Source organism: Musa acuminata, chromosome BXJ3-3, assembly GCF_036884655.1.
Source record: "Musa acuminata AAA Group cultivar baxijiao chromosome BXJ3-3, Cavendish_Baxijiao_AAA, whole genome shotgun sequence".
NCBI lineage: Eukaryota > Viridiplantae > Streptophyta > Magnoliopsida > Zingiberales > Musaceae > Musa > Musa acuminata.
The window spans coordinates 26,823,090-26,845,899 of NC_088351.1; the positions used below are offsets into that span (position 1 = coordinate 26,823,090).

The 22,810-nt window shown below is 45.6% G+C and overlaps 1 protein-coding gene across 1 annotated transcript; it reads left to right on the forward strand.

Annotated features, from left to right (window-relative positions):
• The first annotated feature begins 19,717 nt into the window (after positions 1-19,717).
• On the forward strand, positions 19,718-21,011 carry LOC103978459 (probable serine acetyltransferase 1). Its single transcript, XM_009394250.3, has one exon. The coding sequence runs from the start codon at positions 19,844-19,846 to the stop codon at positions 20,741-20,743; it is 900 nt and encodes a 299-aa protein (XP_009392525.2). The 5' UTR covers positions 19,718-19,843; the 3' UTR covers positions 20,744-21,011.
• The last annotated feature ends 1,799 nt before the right edge of the window (positions 21,012-22,810 follow it).

Genomic DNA, 22,810 nt, shown 5'->3' on the forward strand with positions numbered 1-22,810 from the left:
CATCTGCATCCCTTTTCTTCACGATCAGTAGATATGTCTTTGTGGCACTCCTCTAAGTCCACCTTCATTCTAACTGATGCTTGATTTTGGGTAGCTAAGTCCCTCTGGACTTGTCGTCGCTTCCTCGCCCCTTTCGACCCCTTGCTTCAACACCTTTGTGTTCTCCAAGCAGCTCCCTTTAGTCAATGGAAAGATAGACTGCAACTCCCATGCATGGCCTTTGCCATCGCATTATAGGGTTTGCACCGATTCTGTTCTCCTTAGCTTCCTTGGTAGCAACGTTCGCTTACTCGACCTTGTCCTCTAACATGCCGGGCTCCCTTAAGCGAATATGAGCTCTGGAGCAGTCCAACACTCCAGCTACTTCGATCATACCTCTATATGATCAAGTCCCTCCCATGGGACTCACTAGTACTTGCATTTGAACTTTTCCCTTGGTGGAACACAGCCCCCATATGCTGATGACCAAAGCTTTCATCCGATGCAAAATTCGATGCACGCATAGAAGACCCGCCTCTATGGTACCATGGCCTTCACTCCTTGAATCCATAGCCCTTCTTGTCGTCGTGTTATTCACCGAAGTGGAGCTTCCAGTAGCTCCCGATCATACCTCTGTATGATCTAGTCCCTCACGGGACTATGTCGTGTGTATCGCATTGCCATGAACTATTCCACCACGATCCGCTACACCATGTCGCCTCCTGGTGACATCTCTATTGCATTCTAATCCTTGTGGGATGAACTCGAATTGTGAACCCTTCATGTGTGGCCTCTACCAATACATCGCAGGGTCTCTTCCACCTTTAATTTTGTTCGCTCCTTTGGCAATCGACCTTCATCCACCCACTCTTGGGTCACACCTAGATGAAGCACCGCTCTAGGACAGTCCGTCGCCTAGTAGCTCCCGAAGTCTCCCCGACTTCGCTGCAATTAGTGCCCCATTGTCTGGATCCTGGGCCTCTACCCCTACCAGCACAATCTCCGCTGCGCACCGCTTCCTGCCTAGCAACTTGATTTGTAACACTATAGCATATTCTTCAAGAGTACCCACCTCTGCGTCCTCTTGCCCCGTGCTAAGGCCTTCTGAACCCAACTTCACCTCCGCAAATTGAGTTGCCTTAGTTCCTCCATCAAATGCTTTTCTGAGATAAGGTGCATGTGCCCAGAAGTTCCCTTCGTCTTTGGCACAATGCAAGATAAGTCCGCTCCGTCAGAATGAAGGACCCATGGAACAACATGATCCTACTCTTTCCTCTGCAAGAGTTCATGTCCTTGACCTCTGTCTAAGGAAAGCACTGTGCTTCTGCTCCATGTTCTACTTCTATGCTGGCTCCCTTCATGCGGCTTGGGTACTTCGCCAAGTTACAGCCAAGTTACTCCGCTCCTCGTTTTTGCATTGAGTTGATGGTGGCCCTCGCGCCCACCATTCCATGGGTCAGCCCTCCCTTGAGTCCGATCTCCATATTGACTCCAAGTGTGCCTTCATTTGAGTTGCTTTAGGTTGCTCCCCCACTTGATCTCGCAATGCATCCACCAATGCATTCTCTCAAGCGAGATCATGCGATGACTCCTCGCCGCTTGCTCGGACCATTAAGCTTCGTGGAGTTATTGTTTGTTGAGGTACTCCTCCTCAACATGTGTAATCTATTGCACATGATTCTCCCTCTGGAGAGCCGAGACTTATCCCTCCTGGATAATTGTCCCGTTGGAGCAACATCTCTCTTCGTTTCGGAGACCACCATCCCCTTGGAGTACTCCGATCTGCTGAACAAACTGTGCATTATTTTGCCTCCTGCAACTTGCTAGATTGTGACTCCACGTCAATACAGCCCCCGCTGCATCACTCAAGGCCTAGCAACATGCTGAACTTGTTGCACCCTTCAGCCTCCTACGGACGTATCCTTCACATGCCGAAGAGAAAGTTTCAATGCTCCATGGCGCCGAGTTTCGGTCGCCTTGGGATGGCCACGAACATTCCATCGTCCGCATATAAGCCCATGCATGAGTACCAAATTCTTTGAGTTAGCAATTCCCCTCATTGTTAGAACCCTTGCAGATTCTAAACTTAGGGTTGATCTCTTTAGGGGATCGGCCTCCTTGGAACTCTATAGGGGTTCCTCCCTCCAAGTTGCTGCTCAAAGGCTGCAGAAAAGATTCGTCTATTGTTTTTTGAAAAGAGGTGGATTACATGACTATTTATAGGGCTTCTAAACCCTAACTCCTAATAGGACTCTTACTTAAGACTCTTACTTCTAACCAACTCCTAATAGGACTCCTACTCAAGACTCCTACTTCTAACCAACTCCTAATATGACTCATACTTAAGACTCCTATTCCTTTACAACTCCTTATTCTTCTCTAAGAAATAACCTCCTAACCCTAACCGACCACTTCACCTCTTTAATAGGGGTCGGCTTAGGTAGGTTTTACATGAATGTCCCTCTCAATTAGGACTCTCCTAGCTAGAGTCCTAACAAACCCACCCTCTTTAAATCAGCCTTGTCCTCGAGGCTAACGATTCATGAATTTTGAGAATTTGATCTTCAAGTCATCATAGTTCTCCCAAGTGGCATCTTTTGTTAGTAGGTTTGCCCACTGTATTAGCAATTCAGTAGTGGATCGTCGTCGTTGAGTCACGATCCATCGATCAATAATGGTACTTGGTTTAGTCTGAAGTTCTCTTTGGGTAGTCATATTTGGTGGGTGGCTTTGGGCTGTCTCCAAGCACCTATTTACAACTTCCATCTGGCCGTCGGTTTGTGGGTGATATGTCATATTCCTTTTCAATTTAGTACCATGCAAATAGAATAACTTTGTCCAAAATCTGCTCGTGAAGATGCAAGTAGAATTTATCATAAGCACAATGCGTCCCTTATAGTGTAATTCTTTTGAGTCCCAATTGTAATGAGCCATGGGGCATGGTGCTTCCTCCAATTTTTTTATAATCTTACTAGTCTCTGAATCTTCCTACCATTCCATCTTAATATCCTGAAGAAAGTTGCTGGTCGGAAGTGAAACGGTCGAAACTTCAACTTGCTCGAGTAGCTGCGAAAACGCATCTGCAAGAACATTCTCTTTCCCCATTTTGTAAGTTATTTCATAATCAAATCCAAGAAGTCTTGTTACCCAATTTTGCTGCTCAGGGAATGATATCTTTCACTCCAAAAAGTACTTGAGGCTTTTATGGTCGGTTTTAATTTGAAATCGTCGGCCAATCAAGTAGGGTCTCCACCTCGTTGCTGCGCGCACAATGGCGAGCATCTCCTTATCATATGTTGACTTATTTTGATGGGAGGGAGATAATGCCTTGCTAGTGTATGTGAGTGGTCGACCATCTTGCATAAGAATGGCTCCAATTCTGACTCCAGATGTGTCGGCCTCAATAATGAAGGGTCGGTTGAAATCTGGTAGTGTTAGCACTGGCGTTGTCGTCATGGTTGCCTTAAGTTTGTCGAAGGCAGCGGAGGCTATGTCCGACCATTAGAAGACATCTTTTTTCAGTAAGGAAGTAAGTGGTGCACTGATCTCTCCATAGTTTTTCACGAACTTGCAGTAGTAGCCTGTTAAACTCAGAAAGCCATGTAGCAATTTTATGTTCCTCGGGGTAGGCCAGTTTTACATTGCTTCAATTTTGAAGAGGTCCACCATCACACCTTCCTCTGATATGATATGCCCAAGATATTTCACCTTTTGTTGAAGAAAGGCGGTTTTCAGTATGACTTCTTCATACACTCATATTTGATAATACCCGGATCGAAGGTCCAGTTTTGTGAAGATTTGTTCTCCCTTTCATCTAGCAATTCATCTACTACTGGAATAGGGTATTTATCCTTGATGGTTATGCCATTGAGAGCTCGGTAATCAACGCATATTCGCCATGTTCCGTCCTTCTTGCGTACAAGTAGCACCGGTGAAGAGTGGAGGTTGCAACGTGGCCAAATAACTCTTGTTTCAAGCAATTCTTTTACAATCCTTTCTATTTCATCCTTTTGGAGATGTCGATACTGATATGGCTGAGTATTTGCTGGAGATTTGATTGGAAAAATCATTATACAATGATCATGCCGACGAGTAAGAGGTAGGTTGTGTGGCTCGTCAAATATATCTGAAAATTCAACAAGCAAAGGAAATAGGTTTGGATCTTCAAATTCTATTGGCTCTCTTTTAATTTGCTGCTCAAGTTGTACCAAAAAGCCCCTGCATGCTTTATGCAAAACCTTCTCCATTTGTTGTGTGCAAATCATCGTTACGTCACCCTCACGTTTCCCGTGCAGTATCACCTGTTTCTCCTTAGTGTAAAATTTTATAATTAGTTGCATAAAATTCCAAGAAATATCACCTAATGTCATCAACCATTTAATTCTGAGTATGGCCTTATGATCATCAAGAGGGAGGAGGAAGAAATCTGCAATTATCTCTTGGTCCTACAGCAATAGTTTCACCTGCGGGCACCTATAATCACACTTCAAAATCCGTCCGTTGGCGATATTAACGACAAACCTGCTGTAATTCTCAATAGGTAAGTTTATATGGACAGCAACCTTACTGTTTAGGAAGTTATTAGTGCTGCCCGTGTCGATGAGAACAGTGATCGGTTATTGTTTGAGAATGCCTCCAACTTTCATCGTTTGCGGGTTTGAGTAGCCAGCTAGTGTATGTACCGTAACTTCGGTCGGTTGTAGCTCTTCTTCTACATCTTCTTCTTCATGTTCAAGGCTCTCTTTTGGATGTTCAATGACCTCTTCTTCTATCGGTTCAATCATAAGAAGTCCCCCTTTACTACAGCGATGCTCATGGCTCCACGGCTCGTCACAATGCCAACATAACACCTTCGCATATCGCTCCCGAAGCTCTTCTCTTGTTAACCTCTTTGGTGTAGGGACTTGGTCGATAGTAGGGGGGGCTAAGGGCTTCAATATTACTAGTTGAGGAGTGACCCTAGTCCTCCAAGCTTCATGGTTCAATTACTCCTCTTGATATCGTGCGAAAGAGATGGCTGCCATAAGCGTATACGGTTGTCGTGCTTTAACTTCTCCTCGGATCTCCGGCTTCAAGCCCTCAATGAAGGTCCTCAATAGCTGTTTTTGAGACCAATCATGAGTTAGATTAGATGACCTTTCAAACCTAGTTTGGTACTCTTGAATGGTAGAGGTTTGTCGGATCTTTGCTAGTTGTCCATTAATATTCTCATAATCGGTTGGTCTGAAGCGGATCAGTAGTCCTTCTTTGAATTGTCACCATGAAAGGACTCCATAAGTATGTTCAAACTAGTCAAACCACTGTATAGCATCACCTTGAAGATGTATAGCTGCAATTTTCACCATAGATGCATCCGCGGTTTTATGGTACCGAAAATATCGCCCTGCGTGCGAGATCCAACCAATTGGGTCTCCTTCGTCCCATCTAGGGAAGTCCACTCTCATGCATGGATAGTTGGGGTTGGTCATAGAGCTTCCCCTCTCTTGGAAGTCATATATTCGGGCTTGGTGTGATTGGGCAAAGCTCTCTCTTTGATGTGATTTCTTCGGGCTTAGTGGTCGGCCCAATCTGAGTTCGGTAAAGAGCATCCGAATCTTATCCTCCATTCGCACCTCGAAGGCTTCAAATTTAGCATTGATTACCTCCTCAGATGCCATAGTATATGCTGCCAAATCTATGATGTTAAGATCTCTCTTTTGTTGTCGGGTTAAAGGCATGTATTGGTTGAGAGAGGTGATGGTCGAAAGGGTTGGTGGATTGGTGGATGTAGGCTACGATTTAGGATTGTTTTGTGGCTATTTTGAGTGCAGTTTGAGGGTGTGGTTTGGTGGAGTTTTAGGGCTATGGATGAATGTTTTGGATCTATGGTAGATGGTAGCAAAGGTTTGATAGAAATTAGTAGAAGTTGCAGCAAGTATGTGCTGTCTTGTAAGAGTAGAATTATCGTCGAAGAAACAACGGTTTCTCGACGTAATTTCCACCAAAAACTTGAGAGAATTGATGAGGGAATTGATAACAAAATCACAGTTTATATAACAGCAAGGATATCTAATTTAATCAAGAAAATTTCGGCAGTATAATAGCAAGGAAATTGGTGCAAGTTGCGATTGCAGAATTCTCGTCGAAAAATTTTAGCGAGTTACGACGAAAATTTGCAGCAACATAAAATCATTTTTAGAGATGAATTTCTTAATAGATCAATCTTACATGGAATTCAAGATGATCTATGAAGTGTATAAGAAATTTCATTCAACAAAAGATTGCAAATAGATGGGTTAAGGCAACAATATGCAGCTGAAATTTTCTACAGCACAGATTTTTAGGTATAGCAGATTGGACGTAAAAGATTAGTGGTTTATATTGAGAATTTTTTGATGAAACCAAAGGGAAATACACTGTTAGGAACTGTCAAAGCTATCATAAAAATTTCATAGAGATTTGGATAGAAACAATATAGTATCAAGATAAAAAAATAGTGCTATGCGGCGGAAATTTTATAGTGCAGATTTTCAAGTATAGCAGATTAGATGTAAAATATCAATGGTTTATATTGAGAATTTTTTGACAAAACTAAAGGAAAATCTGCTGTTAGGAAGTGTCAAAGATGTCATAAAAATTTTGTAGAGATTTAGATAGAAAAAACACAGTAGCAAGATCAAATAGACGGTGCTATACGGTTGGAATTCTGCAATGTATCTTTCGTCGTAGAGATGAAAACTTTATGACGAAAAGTTTATGCAGAAATATAGGAATAGTTTTTTTGAGATTTTCAAATAAGGATAACTAAATTGCAGCAGTAGTAAGGTAGAAAATCAGAACTTGTTGCAATTCACAGGGAGATCAAAGGATGATCCGTGGTGGTGGAGTTGACGGCGGAATTTGGCAACGATCTCTTAAGCAATTGTGGGAATTACTTTGGGCGGTTGTGGAGGGTTGATGGATGGCTGTGGAAGGGCAGCGAGATGCCAAGAACATTGCTCTGATACCAGGTGTTAGAACCATTGCAGATTCTAAACTTGGGGTTGATCTCTTTAGGGGATCGACCTCCTTGGAACTCTATAGGAGTTCCTCCCTCCAAGTTGCTGCTCAAAGGCTGCAGAAAAGATTCGTCTATTGTTTTTTGAAAAGAGGTAGATTACATGACTATTTATAGGGCTTATAAACCCTAACTCCTAATAGGACTCTTACTTAAGACTCCTACTTCTAACCAACTCCTAATATGACTCCTACTCAAGACTCATACTTCTAACCAACTCCTAATAAGACTCCTACTCAAGACTCATATTCCTTTACAACTCCTTATTCTTCTCTAAGAAATAACCTCCTAACCCTAGATGGCCACTTCACCTCTTTAATAGGGGTCGGCTTAGATAGGTTTTACATGAATGTCCCTCTCAATTAGGACTCTCCTAGCTAGAGTCCTAACACTCACCTCTATGAGCTTTGCACAACTCTTTCAGTCGCTGAACAACTCATTCCACCTTGCATAGTCTCATCCTTTATCAAGCGCCTCGCTTGTCTTGAGCACCATCAAGTATAGTTGTCAACGTTGAGCCGTAGCTCAAACTCAGTCATGCCAACCTTTGTGCACTCTGCATTCATCCAATCTTGCCTGTTCTCGTGGTGCCTCTTGCGCGAAGGGTTGGCCATTCTATTGAATGCCAATGTCAGATGCCCGCTCCTCCGAGTGACTCCTTTTCCCTACATCTCCATGCCCGTTTTCCCCCAAACGGTCGTGCATGTGCTGACTGCCCTCAACGCTGCCCCGCTAGGTCCCCCACGTTTGCATGCTAAGTGTTTCTATGAGTGCTTGTCCTGCTCTGATACCATCTGTCACGGACTTAGCTGGTTTTGCCTAAGTCGTGCGACACCCTTGTGTGTCTGTCCACAAAGGTCAACATCTCCGAAGCCTCCCATTGTCCCTTAGGACCAACAAAAGAGAGAACGCCTCACTCGGGATCCACAATCAAACATCTCCGAAAACACTTCATAGACAATGCAAATTACAAACAAGTTTTACAAGCTCTGAATAGTTGCACAATAAAGGGTAAAATGGTCCATTATAGACCGACAATCTCTCACACATGTCCACATGACACAATATTTATTTACAAGCCTAAAGCGGCCACCAACCTAACTACAATGAGACTATTAAGTCTTCGACCGTCCCTCTATATGTTGTACAAATCTTTCCAAGTACATAAAAACCATTATCAAAAGGTTTGGCATAGAAAATTCCAAGAGAAGTCTCATACCGATGAGACATGGGATATCGCTTTCTAGGAGTATGTCCCCAAAGACTCCAGAAGAAAGGGTGAACATAGATATGATACCTTATGGCTTAGCGATAGGGTCTATCATGTATGCCATGCTATGTACTAGGCCTGTTATAGCGCATGCTCTGAGTGTCATGGGCAGGTATCATGCGGATCCAGGCTTGGAGCACTGGAAAGTAGTAAAGTGTATCCTTAAGTACTTGAGAATGACTAAGGATCTTTTACTAGTATATGGAGATAGTAGCCTCAGGGTTGAAGGCTACACGGACTCAAGTTTTCAGTCTGATGTCGATGATAGCAAGTCAAATTCAGGGTATGTGTACACCTTGAATGGAGGAATAGTATGCTGGAAGAGTTCCAAGCAAGATACTACTGCTAACTCGACCATAGAGGCAGAGTACATTGCTGTAGCAGATGCAGCAAAGGAGGGAGTATGGTGAAGAAGTTCATCACAGATCTGGGAGTCGTGCCGGGTAGTGAGAAGCTGATTTCCTTATATTGCAACAACAACAAGGTGATTACTCAAGCGAAGAAACCCAGGTCTTATCAGAAATCTAAACATGTTCTGAGGAGGTTCCATCTGATCAGAGAGATCGTAACCCGAGGATATGTAGCAGTGGAAAGATTTCCATCCGAAGATAACATTGTAGATCCACTGATAAAGTCGTTGTCTCAGATTATCTTTGAGCATCATAGGGGTTTGATGGGGATCAGACACATAGATAATTGGCTTTAGGTCAAGTGGGAGATTGCTAGTCATAGGTGCTCAACAAGCCAATCACGTGAGTGATGGCACATGTAACTTGACACAGAATCTTTTTACTTATTACATTTTGACATTTATCACTTTATATTAACTATTGCATATATGCATGTATATATTGTGATGTCCTTGGATCTGTGCAATAGGAATCAGATCGTGATGAGATCACAATAATGAGATCGATTCACATTTAAACACAAATCCTAAATAATCCTGATCATAGGTTACTCGAGAGGGACATCATGATAACGGGACAAATTGGTATGCTATATATCCATCAATATGATGGATACAGTTGGTCTCATAGCTACTCGTGTAGGGATACTAGAGATACAGTACAGGTGCTCATTGGAGAATGAGTTTACTGATTGATCCGTTTACGGAATGCTGGATGGTTGATGATGCCTTATTGTCAAACAACGATTCCGTAGTCCTAGTGGTGTATCTGGTCTTTAGACTTGAAACACCAAGGATATCCTGTATGAGTGCTCCACTCTTTGATACCAGACTTATAGGTTTGGATGTCCCAGATCTAGTACAGCTGGTCATTGAGAGTAGCAATCGACCTTATGAGGGCTATTGAGTGTCGATAGAGGATCATCCACTCTCGGCATCATGAGAAGAATATCCCATGTATTCTTGCTCAGATAAATCCCTAGCCAGGGTCATTCGGATTGAGAGAGAAAGAGTTCTCCGAGAAAATCCAATTAGAGTAAGACTCGAGAAGAAACCGTATGGGTCTGACAACACCATGTCCAATATACGGTCTCTATGATATTAGATGGATGAGGGACTATAGGTATATGGTAACTAAGGAAAGACATGTCTAATGGATTGGATTCCTCTGTATCATCTAGGGACTACGACGTAGTGGCCTAGTACGTCCGTAGTCGATGAGTCGAGTGAATTATTATAGAGATAATAATTCACTAAGTTATAAGGAGTTCTGACAGGTATAACTTATGGCCAGCTCGATATTGGGCCTAGAGGGTCACACACATATGGTAGGCATTGCGATGAGTAGAGGTTCGGATATGAGATATCCATTGGAGCCCCTATCTTATTGGATATCCAATAAGCCCCTGAGTTATTGGATCCCATGAACGAGATCCAATAAGAGCCCATGAGAGATTATTGGATAGAGATCCACTAATCTAAAAGGCTTAGGTAATTGGATGCAGATCTAATACCCACTAGGAGAGGATCCATTAGGGTTTGACAGGGGACTTCTATAAATAGGAGGGATTCAATAGTTCGTAGACTAGAGCCTTTACTTGCCTCTCATATTATCCTCCCCCCTCTCCACCTTAGAGCAGGCCTAGAGTTTTGAGGAGTGTCATCGTAGCCCTGTTATGTGGATCACCGCTAAAGAGGAGGACGCTTGACCTCCTTCACCCTCTCCTAGAGATCTACAAGGAAACAAGGATATACGATCTCTCTAGGTAACACAATCTATTCTATACACAATTTATTTCGCGGATTTTTATGCACCAATCTTCGCACGACGACGAACATCTTTTTGGGAAATTGTGGATTTTGTTTTCTTATTCTTTTGCTGCACATGTGATGTTGCCCCCAAGATTTCCCAACAGATAGAGCCGTCCAGGACCCTTTTCCTGGCCTACTTCTGTTTGTGTAGAGGGTGAGGCGGGTATTACTTGACCGCCCGTAGCGGCTTTAAGATTAGCGGTGCTCCTTCTAACAACAAAGGTTGGAAGAGTCGCTTCTTCTTCGTCAATTGTAGTCAGGGGTAGGATTTTATTATTGGATGGACTTCCCGAACCATCGACAACGTCCCCCTGTTGCTTTCTGTTGGAGAGATAGCGGACGTGAACCAGTTGAGGGGCATCTTGTCCTCTTCTCGGGCAATCAGGGAGATAACCGAGGAGTGGTTGGTCGAGGCGGGACTAAGCCCAACCACTAAGGGTATGGTTATTTGAATATTATGGATCGTCCGCTCGTCCCGAGCTGGCTTAATCGACCGAGTTTTTGCTTGTAGAAATGGTGGACCTCTAGTCGGTGAAGAGGATGCCTCACGCCAAGGCCGTCGTGCCACCACCTCGAGGTGGCGAGGGTTCTAGAGCTGGGTGTTCCCTATAAAAGGGCACATCGAAGAGGACATTGGGGACTCCAGAGGTGGGTCACCCTCAAAAGAAGGCGAAGACTGCAGTGTGGAAGACATACGTAAGCTCGGGTGCTCACGAGGGTGCTGTTCCAGAGTCGTCCAAGGCTGCTCCCCTAGGTGACGGCTCGGGGGGTGCGAGAGGAAAGGGGGTGGCCGAATTATCTGGTAGCGACCCCTTGAGAAGGCCTTCGGTGTGCCCGAAGTCGATGCAGGACCCGTGTCGAGTCCGATCACGGGCCGAAGGCGAGCAATACAAGACCCTGAGCATGACCGACCTTCCTTCTAGGGAGCTGGGAACCCCATACGCCTCTAGGTGGGCGAACCTCAAGGCCGATAGTCGAATCTAGAGCGATAGGCCGATCACCCAGGAGTTTATCCGGGGGGCGCTCCACCCGACGATGGCGAAGGAGCTTTATTGCTCCTCCTCGGAGGTGCTGGTGGATCGGGCGACCAAGTCATTTGTCTAGGTAAGCGGTGGTGCTCCTTCCTCATTTGATTCTTCCTTCTTTGCGTGGGTCCTAATGTCGATCTTTGTGCAGGGTCAGCACTACACCATGGCGTTGATCGACCGGGTCCTCGATGCAGGGCGGGTGATCAGACATCAGTTGGATGTCTATGCCGCTCTTTGTTTGGAGAATCTGGAGCTGAGGAGCGGATCTGGACTTGAGGCCGTGGTTGTAGCCAAACAACGCGCCTCGGCTTTGGATGAGGAAGTGAACCGTCTGAAGGCCGAGCTGGAGGAAAGTCGATCCTGCATCCAGATGCTAGACGATGAGTTGTTGACCCTCTCCCACGACGTCGAGTCCGCCAAGTCTTTGGCTTGGGCCGCCGAAGAGGTCCTGAAGGAGGAGCGACTGGTGCTGCCCGAGAAGATCAAGGGGGCGATCGCTGAGTACAAGGCATCCGTCAGGTTCGAACGCGGCCTGGTAAGGTCTTGGCGGGTGACATATGAGTTTGGGTATCGGGTGGCTTATGCTCGTTTTTGAGCGAAGTACCCGGACCTGGAATTGGAGTCGGACCCATTTGCTGACTAGCCGGAGGATCAGAACGTCGACATGCCGGCGAGCGTCCCCTTCGATGACGGGCCCAAGACTCCTCCTCTGAACTAAAAGGTATTATTTCTTTTTTCTTTTGCTTTGGTCGGGTCGAATTTTAAAACTGTATCACTCGATCACAACACGTACTTCTTTTTCATTAATAAAGAAACTTTTGTTTTGGAATTCTAACTTGTCTTTTTCGATTGTGGATGTGTATGTTTCTTAATAACACATGTCTTTCCCATACCTCGACTTACTTTCTTCATGGGTAGAACTTCTTTAAGTTCACTACATTCCACGTCCTCGGCAAAGGGTTTCCCTCTATAGTCTTGAGTCGAAAGGTCCCCTCTCGGACCACATCGTAGACCCGATAGTGGCCTTCCTAATTAAGTGTGAGTTTTCCTCTCGCTCGGGTTGGGTCGCTCACTTTTGCCTTTTGAAGGACTAGGTCCCTGACCTTGATCGGTCGTAGACGAATCTTATGGTTGTATATCCGAGTTGTAGCCTTCTTGTATGCGAAGATACATAGGTGTGCCTTGGCTCTTCTTTCTTCAAGGAGATCTAGGTTTGCTCGTAGGCCCTCCTCAGAGTCCTCTTGTTTATAGTTTGAGGTGCGTAGGGTCGGGAACACCATCTCAGGGGGGAGGATTGCTTCTGTCGCGAATGCCAGGCTAAATGGAGACTCCCCCGAGGCAATTTTAGGAGTTATCCACATCACCTATAGGACGTTAGAGAGCTCGTCCACCCAGGCTTCGTGCGCGCTTGAGACCCTCTTCTTGAGGCCCTCCAGAATCGCCCGGTTCATCACTTTGGTCTGGCCATTAGTTTAGGGGTGCGCCACCAAGCTAAACTTCAATTGTATCCTATACGACTGGTAATAGGCCTTGAACTTGGCATTGTTGAATTAAGCCCCGTTGTCGGTGATGATAACCCTCAAGATCCCGAATCGGGTAATAATATTCTTCCACATGAAGCTTTGAACTTGTTTCTCTATGATGGAGGCTAAGAGCTCGGCTTCGACCCCCTTCGTGAAGTAGTCGACCTTGACTATATGGAAGCGTCGTTGTCCCGAAGCTGGAGGAAAAGGCCCGAGGAGGTCGAGTCCCCATTGGGCGAAGGGCCAGGCCACGTCCATCGGGGTAAGAGGCACTGCTGGCTGGTTGTGTAGTCGGGCATTCACTTGACACTATTGGCACTGCTGCACATATGATATAGTGTCTTGGCACATAGTTGGCCAGTAGTACCCCTGTTTGAGGGTCTTGAAGGCCAAGGTTCGTCTCCCAATGTACTCCCCACAAATCCCCTCGTGGAGTTCGGCAAGGACCATTTCAACTTCGGGTGGTGCGAGACAACGCAAGAGAGGTTGAGAGAAAGCCCTGTGGTACAACTTTTCGCTGACCACACAGCACTAGGCTTGGGTTCACCTTAGTCATTTTGCCACCATCGGGTCATCAGGATTCATCCTGTCCTTCTTGAAGTGGAGGATCTCTTCCACCCAGTTTGGCGAGGCTTCTGTCTCGGTGACCTCATGAGTTGGTACTGTCGGTGTTGTTACAGATTCAGTTATCAGGGTTGCTGCTAGGCTACGAGCGGATGTCGATCTTGCCAAGCATTGGCCCACGTGTTTTGCGCCCGAGGTACTCCAGTGATTGAGAGGCGATTGAAGTGATGGGCAAACCTTTTCGCTTATGTTAGATATAATGCCATTTTTGGATCCTGAGCTTCGTAGCTCCCGTTGACATGTTCCATCACCAGTTGGGAGTCACTGAAGACTTTGAGGTTGCTCGCGTGCATCTCCAGGGCGAGGCACAAGCCATGAAGTAGCGCCTCGTACTCGGCCTCATTGTTGGTGGCCCAGAATTGTAATCGGAGCGATCTCTCGTAGGTTTCTCCGGATGGGCCCTCGAGGATAAATCCGACCCAGGCTGCTTCGGTAGTGGCCGAGCCATCCACATGTAGGGTCCATGAGCTCTCGTTGTTCTCCTATCTAATAGCATGATCTTCAGGAGTTAACTCGAAGATGAAGTCAGCCAGTACCTGAGCTTTGATGGCGGCTCTAGGGAATACTGGATGTTGAATTCGCCGAGTTCGACCGACCACCGCAGCATTCAACCCGATACATCGAATTTGGAAAGGATTTGCTGCAATGGTTCGTTAGTAATCACTTTGATTGTGTGAGCTTGGAAATATGGTCGCAACTTTTGGACCATCTTCATTAGTGCGAGGACTAGCTTCTCGATCGAAGAATACCGCACCTCAGGCCAACAAGGATGTTGCTGACATAATAGACAAGTTGTTGCGTTGGTGGTGTTTCTCGAACCAACACCAAGCTAACCGCCCGTGCCGAGGTCGCTAGATAGAGACCGAGGGTTTCGCCCGGCTCGGGTGAGGTGAGTCGAGGCAAGCAAGCGAGGCATGCCTTTAACTTTTCGAAGGCTTCCTCACATTCCGGGGTCCATGTAAAATTGTCGGCCTACCGTAGAGCATAGAAGAAGGGGAGGCACTTATCGCCTGATCGCAATATGAACCTGGTGAGTGTCGCCAACTTTTTGGCGAGGCACTGCAACCCCTTGATCATGCGGGGGGGGTGCATCTCGGTTATGGCCTGAACCTTTTCTGGGTTGGCATCGATTCCTCTCTGGTGGATAACGAAACCAAGGAATTTTCCCGAGCTGACCCCGAAGACGCACTTTGCTGGATTCAGGCGCATGTTGAATCGTCTGAGCATTTAGAATATCTCTGCCAGGTCGGCCAGGTGTGTGCTTGTAGTCTTGCTCTTCACAATCATGTCATCCACATATACTGCTATGTTTCTCCCGAGCTATTACTTGAACATCTGGTCGTCCTTTCTTTGGTAAGTTGCCCCGACGTTTTTCAGGCCGAAAGGCATCACTTTGTAGTAATATACTCCTTTGTCGGTGATGAAGGCCGTGTTCTGTTGGTCTTGCAGCGCCATTCGGATTTGGTTGTAGCCCAAGAATGCATCCACAAATGTAAGAAGTTCGCCTACAGTGACATTGACCAACCGATCGATTCTCGGGAGTAGATAGTAGTCTTTGGGGCATGCCCGGTTGAGATCGGTGTAATCAACACACATCCTCCAGCTTCCATTTGGTTTCTTAACGAGGACTATATTTGACGGCCACCGAGGGTATTTTACCTCGGTAATAAACCCTACCTCTTTAAGGCAGTCGACCTCATCGCCGATCGCCTTCTATCAGTTAGGGGCGAACTTCCTTGGCCTTTACTTCACTGGCCTAGCCTCGGGGTCGATTTTGAGCTGGTGCTGGGTCACGTCTAGGCCAATCCCGGGCATCTCCTTGGAGGACCATGCAAATACATCGGCATTCTCTCTCAGGAAGTCTATGAGCTAGAGTTGATTTACTTTAGGGAGTGCCATCCTGATTTTTACGGTCAAATCGGGGCGGTTCCTTTTCAAGAGTACCTCGGTGAGTTGCTCGGGAGGCTTAGACGCCTTGACACTATAGCTCATTCTCGGGGATCTAGGACTTGACGGGGGCGTGACTTCTCCGGGAGAGTAACTGCTGTAAGATAGCATCGCCTCGATTCTCCTGGGTCACTTCGGGACTCCCCGATCCCTACCGAAGTTGGAAACTTAATGGCCCGGTGGTAGGTGGACACTACTGCTTTCAACTTGTTGAGTGTTGGTCGGCTGAGGATGACGTTATAGGCCAAGGGCAGATCGACTATCATGAAGGTGGTCATTATTGTCTTGGCTCTCGGCTCTTCCCCGATGGTGATATGGATGATGGTGGTTCCGAGCAGGGAGATAGAATCCCCGATGAACCCGGTAAGTGCAGACGCCATGGGGGTGAGGTCCTCGTTGGTTAAGCCGAGCTTCTTGAAGGCGTTAAGGTGTCGGCCATTACTCTTTTGACCCAAGCGTTGGCCATCCGGATGGAGATCGCCAGAGCATCATTGTGATGGGAACGCTCAACCTCTTCAGCTCTGAAAGTGATTTCGGGCTCGAGCTCGGGTCGGGGACGTTTCTCGACCGTGCTCCAGGCATAGGCCTTCCTTGCCGTGGAGTTGCTGTCACCGGTAGCCGGTCCTCCAGAGATGACGTCGATCTGCCTTTCGGCGGGTCCCTTGGGGCGCGGAGTTGCTTCCCGAGGTTCCTTGAGATAGCACCTGAGGTGACCTCTTCGGATCAGGTCCTCGATTTGATTCTGGAGGTCACGGCAGTCTTCCATGTCATGGTTGTAGTCTCGGTGGAACCTGTAATATTTTGACCGATTTTTGTGAGTAGCTTTCATGGGGTTGGGCTATCGCAAGAGGTCCTTCTCCCTGATTTAGAGGAAGATCTCGGTATGAGATGCATTTAGAGGGAGAGGCAAGGGCCTCGGGAGCAGCAACTCTTGTCGGTCGGGCCTCCGGCGGGGTTGCCCTAGGGCTACTGAGGTCGTTCCTCGGGATTATTCTACCCTTGGCCTCTTCTCGCCCATGCGCTTTCCCGCTACCAGAGCTTCGGCGGCGATGTACTAGTTGGCGCGCTGGAGCATCTCGAGGATGGTTGATGGTGGCTTCTCGATCAATGGCTAGAAGAACCTTGAAGGCTTCAAACCCATCAGAAATGCCTACATGATTAAAGAAGGATGAGCATCCAGGAATCCTAGGATTTTAGTAGCGAAACGTGCCACAAACTGAGAGAGCGACTTATTTTCGCACTAGGATAACGCGAGCAAAGTGGCCATGGAAGGTCTGGGATGCATGCTGGTAAGGAAATTCTGCTCGAACTCCTTGGCGAGCTGGTCGAAAGACAAGATCGAGTACGGGCGTAGCCGGCTGAACCACGCTCGTGTCGGTCCCCTAAAGGTGGTCGGCAATGCCCGACACATCAGTGCATCGGAGGTGCCATAGAGGGCCATCTGAGCCCAAAACACGGCGATGTGTTCTGTGGGATCAGAGCCACCGTCGTACGTCTCCAGTCCCTGCAGCCTGAAGTTGAGGGGTATAGGCTTGTCCTATATTTCTGGAGTAAAAGGGGATCCGCCTGAGCTACCTTCGCCCGTCTCGCCCCGTGACTTCTGGAACTCGCACTAGAACTCGTCCAGGCATTGGTTGACCCAGGATAGTTGGATCCTGAACGAGTCATCCGTCGAGTCGGACGATATGGTATCAGGCTCAGAGAGGGGCGGAGTGATCCATCAGGGTGCGGGTATGCTCTTCTCGGGCAAGCCTCTCGGGTCTATTATTTACTCTCGGGCTTCTCCCGTCCCAACTTGCTCCCTGCTCGATCTTTGTCATATCGGGTCAATCGGGGGAGCCACTAGTCGGATGATCTGAGGAATGAGTGGGACGATCGTCTACATCATTCCCGCCATCACCTGCACTTGCTTGGTTAGGCCGAGGAATGCTTCGGGCGAGACGACCGAGGGTCCCGTGGTAAGCCCGGGGGGTGACAACCCTGGGTCATTGAACAGGTGCTAGTAGCAATATGGCATCGAGGCCGGGATTCTCTCGTCTCTGAGGATGGGGAGGGGTTGATCTCCGGGCCCAACAAAGGGGTGACCGGTTGATGGTTCTTCCTCTAGGAGAGATCCTACGTGATTCTCCTGCAACATGTCCCTCCTTCTAGTGCCAAAAATATTGGTGAACTGATAAGCCATGGCTGATGAGTCAGCACAGCCTAGTCCACGGGGCGATGTCGGGAGTCTTCGGTCGGCTTATCTGGATGCCGAAGTCAGTCAAGCCCTTCAATTGGTGTGTTGGCATCGCAATATTGACGTTTCTTCGTCGGGATGCTGATTGGCGCGTTCGTATGAAGGACGCCTATATCGATCGGGATGGCCTCGCCTCGGACGTTGCCATTTTCCTACACAAAAGGCCCCGTTGGGTCATTATCGATTGTGGCCCCTCGACAAGTAAGCCAGTGTGGGGTTCTACTTTCTGCCTCCTTTTTTTTCTCCTTTGGTCGGATGCCGATCAGGGGCTTTTATACTACTATACGAGGGTCGATCGTATGCGGGTTTGGCATGATGATCGATCGTCGAGGAATGAGATGGTACCTTTGTGCGGCCGTCATCCCGGGACGTGCAGAACGACGCCATGCGGCACTGTCCCAGGCTTACCGGGATGGGACATACTGAGTGGCATCTTGATACAGTTGCTGGCTCGACGCGTGGGGGTGTTTCTCTTACTGAGTTGGCTATGATGTGGCGTGACATCGATTGTGATTGACCGAGGCCCAAAGTATACCTTATAACTACGTATTATTCATATCACAAACTAATTGAATTTTGAGACAAAATTAAGATCATTGATTATATGGAATTGAATAATTAAATTATATGGAATTGAAAATCTTTTATGCACATGTGATTGGTGGCAAACAGCTTAACTAATTTGCCATGTTTATATATTTAAAAAAATATATAATATAATTTACTTTTGGTTTCACTCATATCTAACTGCCTAATAATCTGTCATAAACTCTATGGCTAGCACAATATAAATTTTGGTAATTGCAATCGCCCAACTAATCCATAAAAGAAATAAACGAGAGAAAATTTTTTAAAGTGATTTTCTAAAAAAAAAATCACTTTTTTTCTTAAATTTTTTTTTGAGAGAGGGATGTCTGTTTTCAAATTTTTTACGGAGTACCTCAACCTTTTCAAGTGCCCTCTCGGCATGATTTATCTCGTAAATTGGATTTATCTAATTTTTTAGGTATAAGATTTATATTATTAATTATAATATTTTAACCAAAAATACTATATTTAAAAACATTGTAGCTGTGACAAATTGATCGAAAATTTAATAGAAACCAAGTTATATATATATATATATATAAGATTTCAAATAATTATCTATATCAGTTTAATAATAAGAATGACCAAATAAAAAGACTTATATTTCAATTATAGTGTTTTTAAATATATTTATATTATCTTAGTACCTCTGCTAGGACACAGTAAACTTATTCAAAAATATTATTACTAACGTAAATGGACTCAAAACCTAATAGCAATCAACCTATATGCAAAATGAAGTCTCAAATAACTATCCTTATTGATTTAGGAATAAGAACAAACAAATACATAGACTTCTATATTAATTATAATATTATGATATTTTTATTAAAATATTATAAATATATTCAAAAATATTATAACTGAAATAAATGGACTCAAAATTTAGTATAAACCAGCTTATATAAAAATTATAATTTTAGATATGTATCATTATTATTTTAGAACCAGAACAAGACTTTCATATTAATTATAATATTTTTAAAGATATTTATAATATATATTTTTTTTAAAATTATTATAAAAAAAATATTGTCAAAATCCATGGACCCATTTATTCATTTAAAAAAAGAGATATTCCGATATTAAGAAAAGGTGATGCACCCCTTTGAAAAATCCGGAAAATGGGTTAATAAAAAGACTTTTCTCGCCCATTTTCTGAATTGTTCAACAAAAGGCTTCCTACCATTTCACGTAAGTGTGTTGCGTATTTATTATTATTTTATAAATGTAGATTTTTATATTACCTGTTATCGTTCCAGAGACTGCCACCACACAACTTGAAGGTCATACACGCACATTTGTCCTCTGCCGCCGCCGCCGCCTTCTCCTCCTCTGGCTTTGCCATCACGATACTCGCATAGAGAGAAGAGAGAGAGAGAGAGAGAGAGATGCCGGCGGGCCAGGTGAACCAGAACGGCGTTGGCCCTACGGCCGCGATGGTGCCGACATACCCACCGCCGGAGTCGGAGACGGAGGAGTCGTGGGTGTGGGCGCAGATCAAGGCGGAGGCGCACCGGGACGCGGATTCGGAGCCAGCGCTAGCGAGCTTCCTGTACGCGACGGTGCTGTCGCACCCCTCCCTGGCCCGCTCCCTCGCCTTCCACCTCGCCAACAAGCTCTGCTCCTCCACCCTCCTCTCCACCCTCCTCTACGACCTCGTCCTCCACTCCTTCTCCTCCTCTCCCTCCCTCATCTCCGCTGTTGTCGCCGACCTCCTCGCCGTCCGTCACCGCGACCCCGCCTGCGCCTCCTTCTCCCACTGCCTCCTCAACTACAAGGGTTTCCTCGCCGTCCAGGCTCACCGCGTGTCCCACCACCTCTGGACCCAGAACCGCCGCCCCCTCGCCCTCGCCCTCCAGTCCCGCATCGCCGACGTCTTCGCCGTCGACATCCACCCCGCCGCCCGCATCGGCAAGGGCATCCTCCTCGACCACGCCACCGGCGTCGTCGTCGGCGAGACCGCCGTCATCGGCAACAACGTTTCCATCCTCCACCACGTCACCCTCGGCGGCACCGGCAAGGCCGTCGGGGACCGCCACCCCAAGATCGGGGACGGCGTCCTCATCGGTGCTGGCGCCACCATCCTCGGGAACATCCGCATCGGCGAGGGGGCCAAGATCGGGGCCGGATCCGTCGTGCTGATCGACGTGCCCCCCAGGACCACCGCCGTTGGGAACCCCGCCCGACTCGTCGGGGGGAAGGACAAGCCCGCCAGGCACGACGACCTGCCCAGCGAATCCATGGATCACACATCCTTCATCCAGGAGTGGTCCGACTACATCATCTGACCTCCTTGGTTGTGCCCCTTCTCTCTTCTCTCACCTTCATCTTGTTGCTTCTGATGCTACATCGTAACAAGTAACTGGCTCTCTTCCAGCTATCATCCGCTTCTGTTTCTTCTTCTTATCTACATATGCTGTCAGACTGCCATGAATTACTTATATGAGGACCTGTAGTAGGTCAAAAGTAATACATTAAATCGTTGTATCTTCTTATTGTGTTTTGCTCTTATCTGGGCTGGATAACTATAACATGATTAAGTGACCTTTTGTATCAGGAATATGTTTAAGCTTGTTTTTTTTTCTTTGAGAAATTGTGTTTCTGATCGCGTAGAGTATGCAGCTATGGTCTTTTTCTTCAATTTTGTTGTGTTTTCTTCCTGCAACTGCAATGTTGAGAATTTATTTGGCTTAACAGTGATGTAGATGTATTAGGGTTTATTAGATATATCCTCCAGAATCGACTAGCTTTTACATTTGAGATTTTGCTTTTTTGCTATGTTAGACTGTTCTTTTTTTTGTTTCTTTTCTTTACCTTTTGCCAGTGAAAAGTAGGTAACTGATAAAAATACTCACGAAAATTAGAGTTTCTGTTTTCTTAATTTAGATTTTGCTTGTCTCTAAAGAATTGGGAATCATGACATGGTCGAGAAGGAGAGCTACTTGTGCTGAACACCTTTAAGAAATTATCATGTGTAATTCAAAGTATTAGTTCAACATAATTTTGCATTCGATGAAAATTGGTCTCAAGTAGAATGCAGGCGGATGATAGAAATAACAATTGATGCTAAGGAGATTCATATCGAACTGGCTATGACAAGGCAACGTCTGACAAATAGATTATTAATTTTGGCGTTTAACCGACTAGAATAGGGCACACGACGAGGCAAAATCTTTAACATAGATGAGAAATAGGTTACTGATGGTCCGCTTTATTACCTATAATAATGGTTACACTTTGAGAATGACTCAGCTGCATCGAGGCCTTTGATCCTCAATATGGAAGAATGGTTCCTACAAGAAGATGTAAACAAGTGTCACACTTTTTCATTTGCCTGTACTCTTTAGTCGCTCATCCCCTCTTATTTTCTGTGATTACATCCTACGCAAAGTAAAACCTTCTTTTAATCAAGAATGACTTTAGTAGTAATTTGATGCATCGGTAACATCTCAGTTATTATCTTTGTTAAAGCATGTAAACCCTTGTAGATTTTTGCTCCTTTAATTTAGATCTGAATGTCCATAACATTCCAATGGCTAGGCAATGTCCAACAAGATTCCTTTCTGATTAACTATCCCAAGCTATATGCAACATCACGAGCCTTCCTTTATTGCAGTAATTCTCCACTATTTGATCTCACAGACACCATTGCAGTAATTGGCTTCAAGAATCATGTAACAACAGGAATTTACATGCTATACGTCTATCTTCAAACATCCAACACATAGGAAAAATCGAGAATGATCATGGCATCGCGCTAAAATTAGTCAAGCTCATTTTCTGATTCTCCTCCCATTTTCGTTCACTTTACTACCTGTTGTATTAGTTCTATGGTTTCTTCTTTTGTCTTCTCTAGTTTAACATTTTTCATCTCAGCTAATACTCATGGTTAGTTTGTGAACATGTGATTTTTTTCACTGGCACCTCATAGCAAATTCATAAGCCATTTTCCTGTGGCATGTTAGGAAAGATGACTCAGGGCCCGAGTAAACATAGGGTAGAACTTTTTTTTTATCTCTACTGCATGTCGTGATGTTTGTGTTTTACATGGTATCAATATTTTCTTCTGGTGATCTATTAAGTTGTCATGAACATCTTGATGTTTCTTGTGTTGACATACGGAAGAAGGAAGAAGGATAAACACATGCTTATCTATAGTTGGTGTCCCAGCAAGGGTTAACATCCATGATTCATTTTTTTTTGCATTAGACCGAAGCTTATTTTTTGCTGTCTTTGCTTAATTTCAAGAAAAAAATTCTTGTGTCTTTAGCATCTATTAAAGCATTTAATCCGTCTATCGATGTTTTTTCATCCTCTGTTTATCCATTTGTTGGTGAATGTTCATCCTCCCCTCT

What these genes read in the sequence shown, in the direction of transcription:
- LOC103978459 (XM_009394250.3), top strand. Translation starts at nt 19,844, where the DNA reads ATGCCGGCGGGCCAGGTGAACCAGAACGGCGTTGGCCCTACGGCCGCG.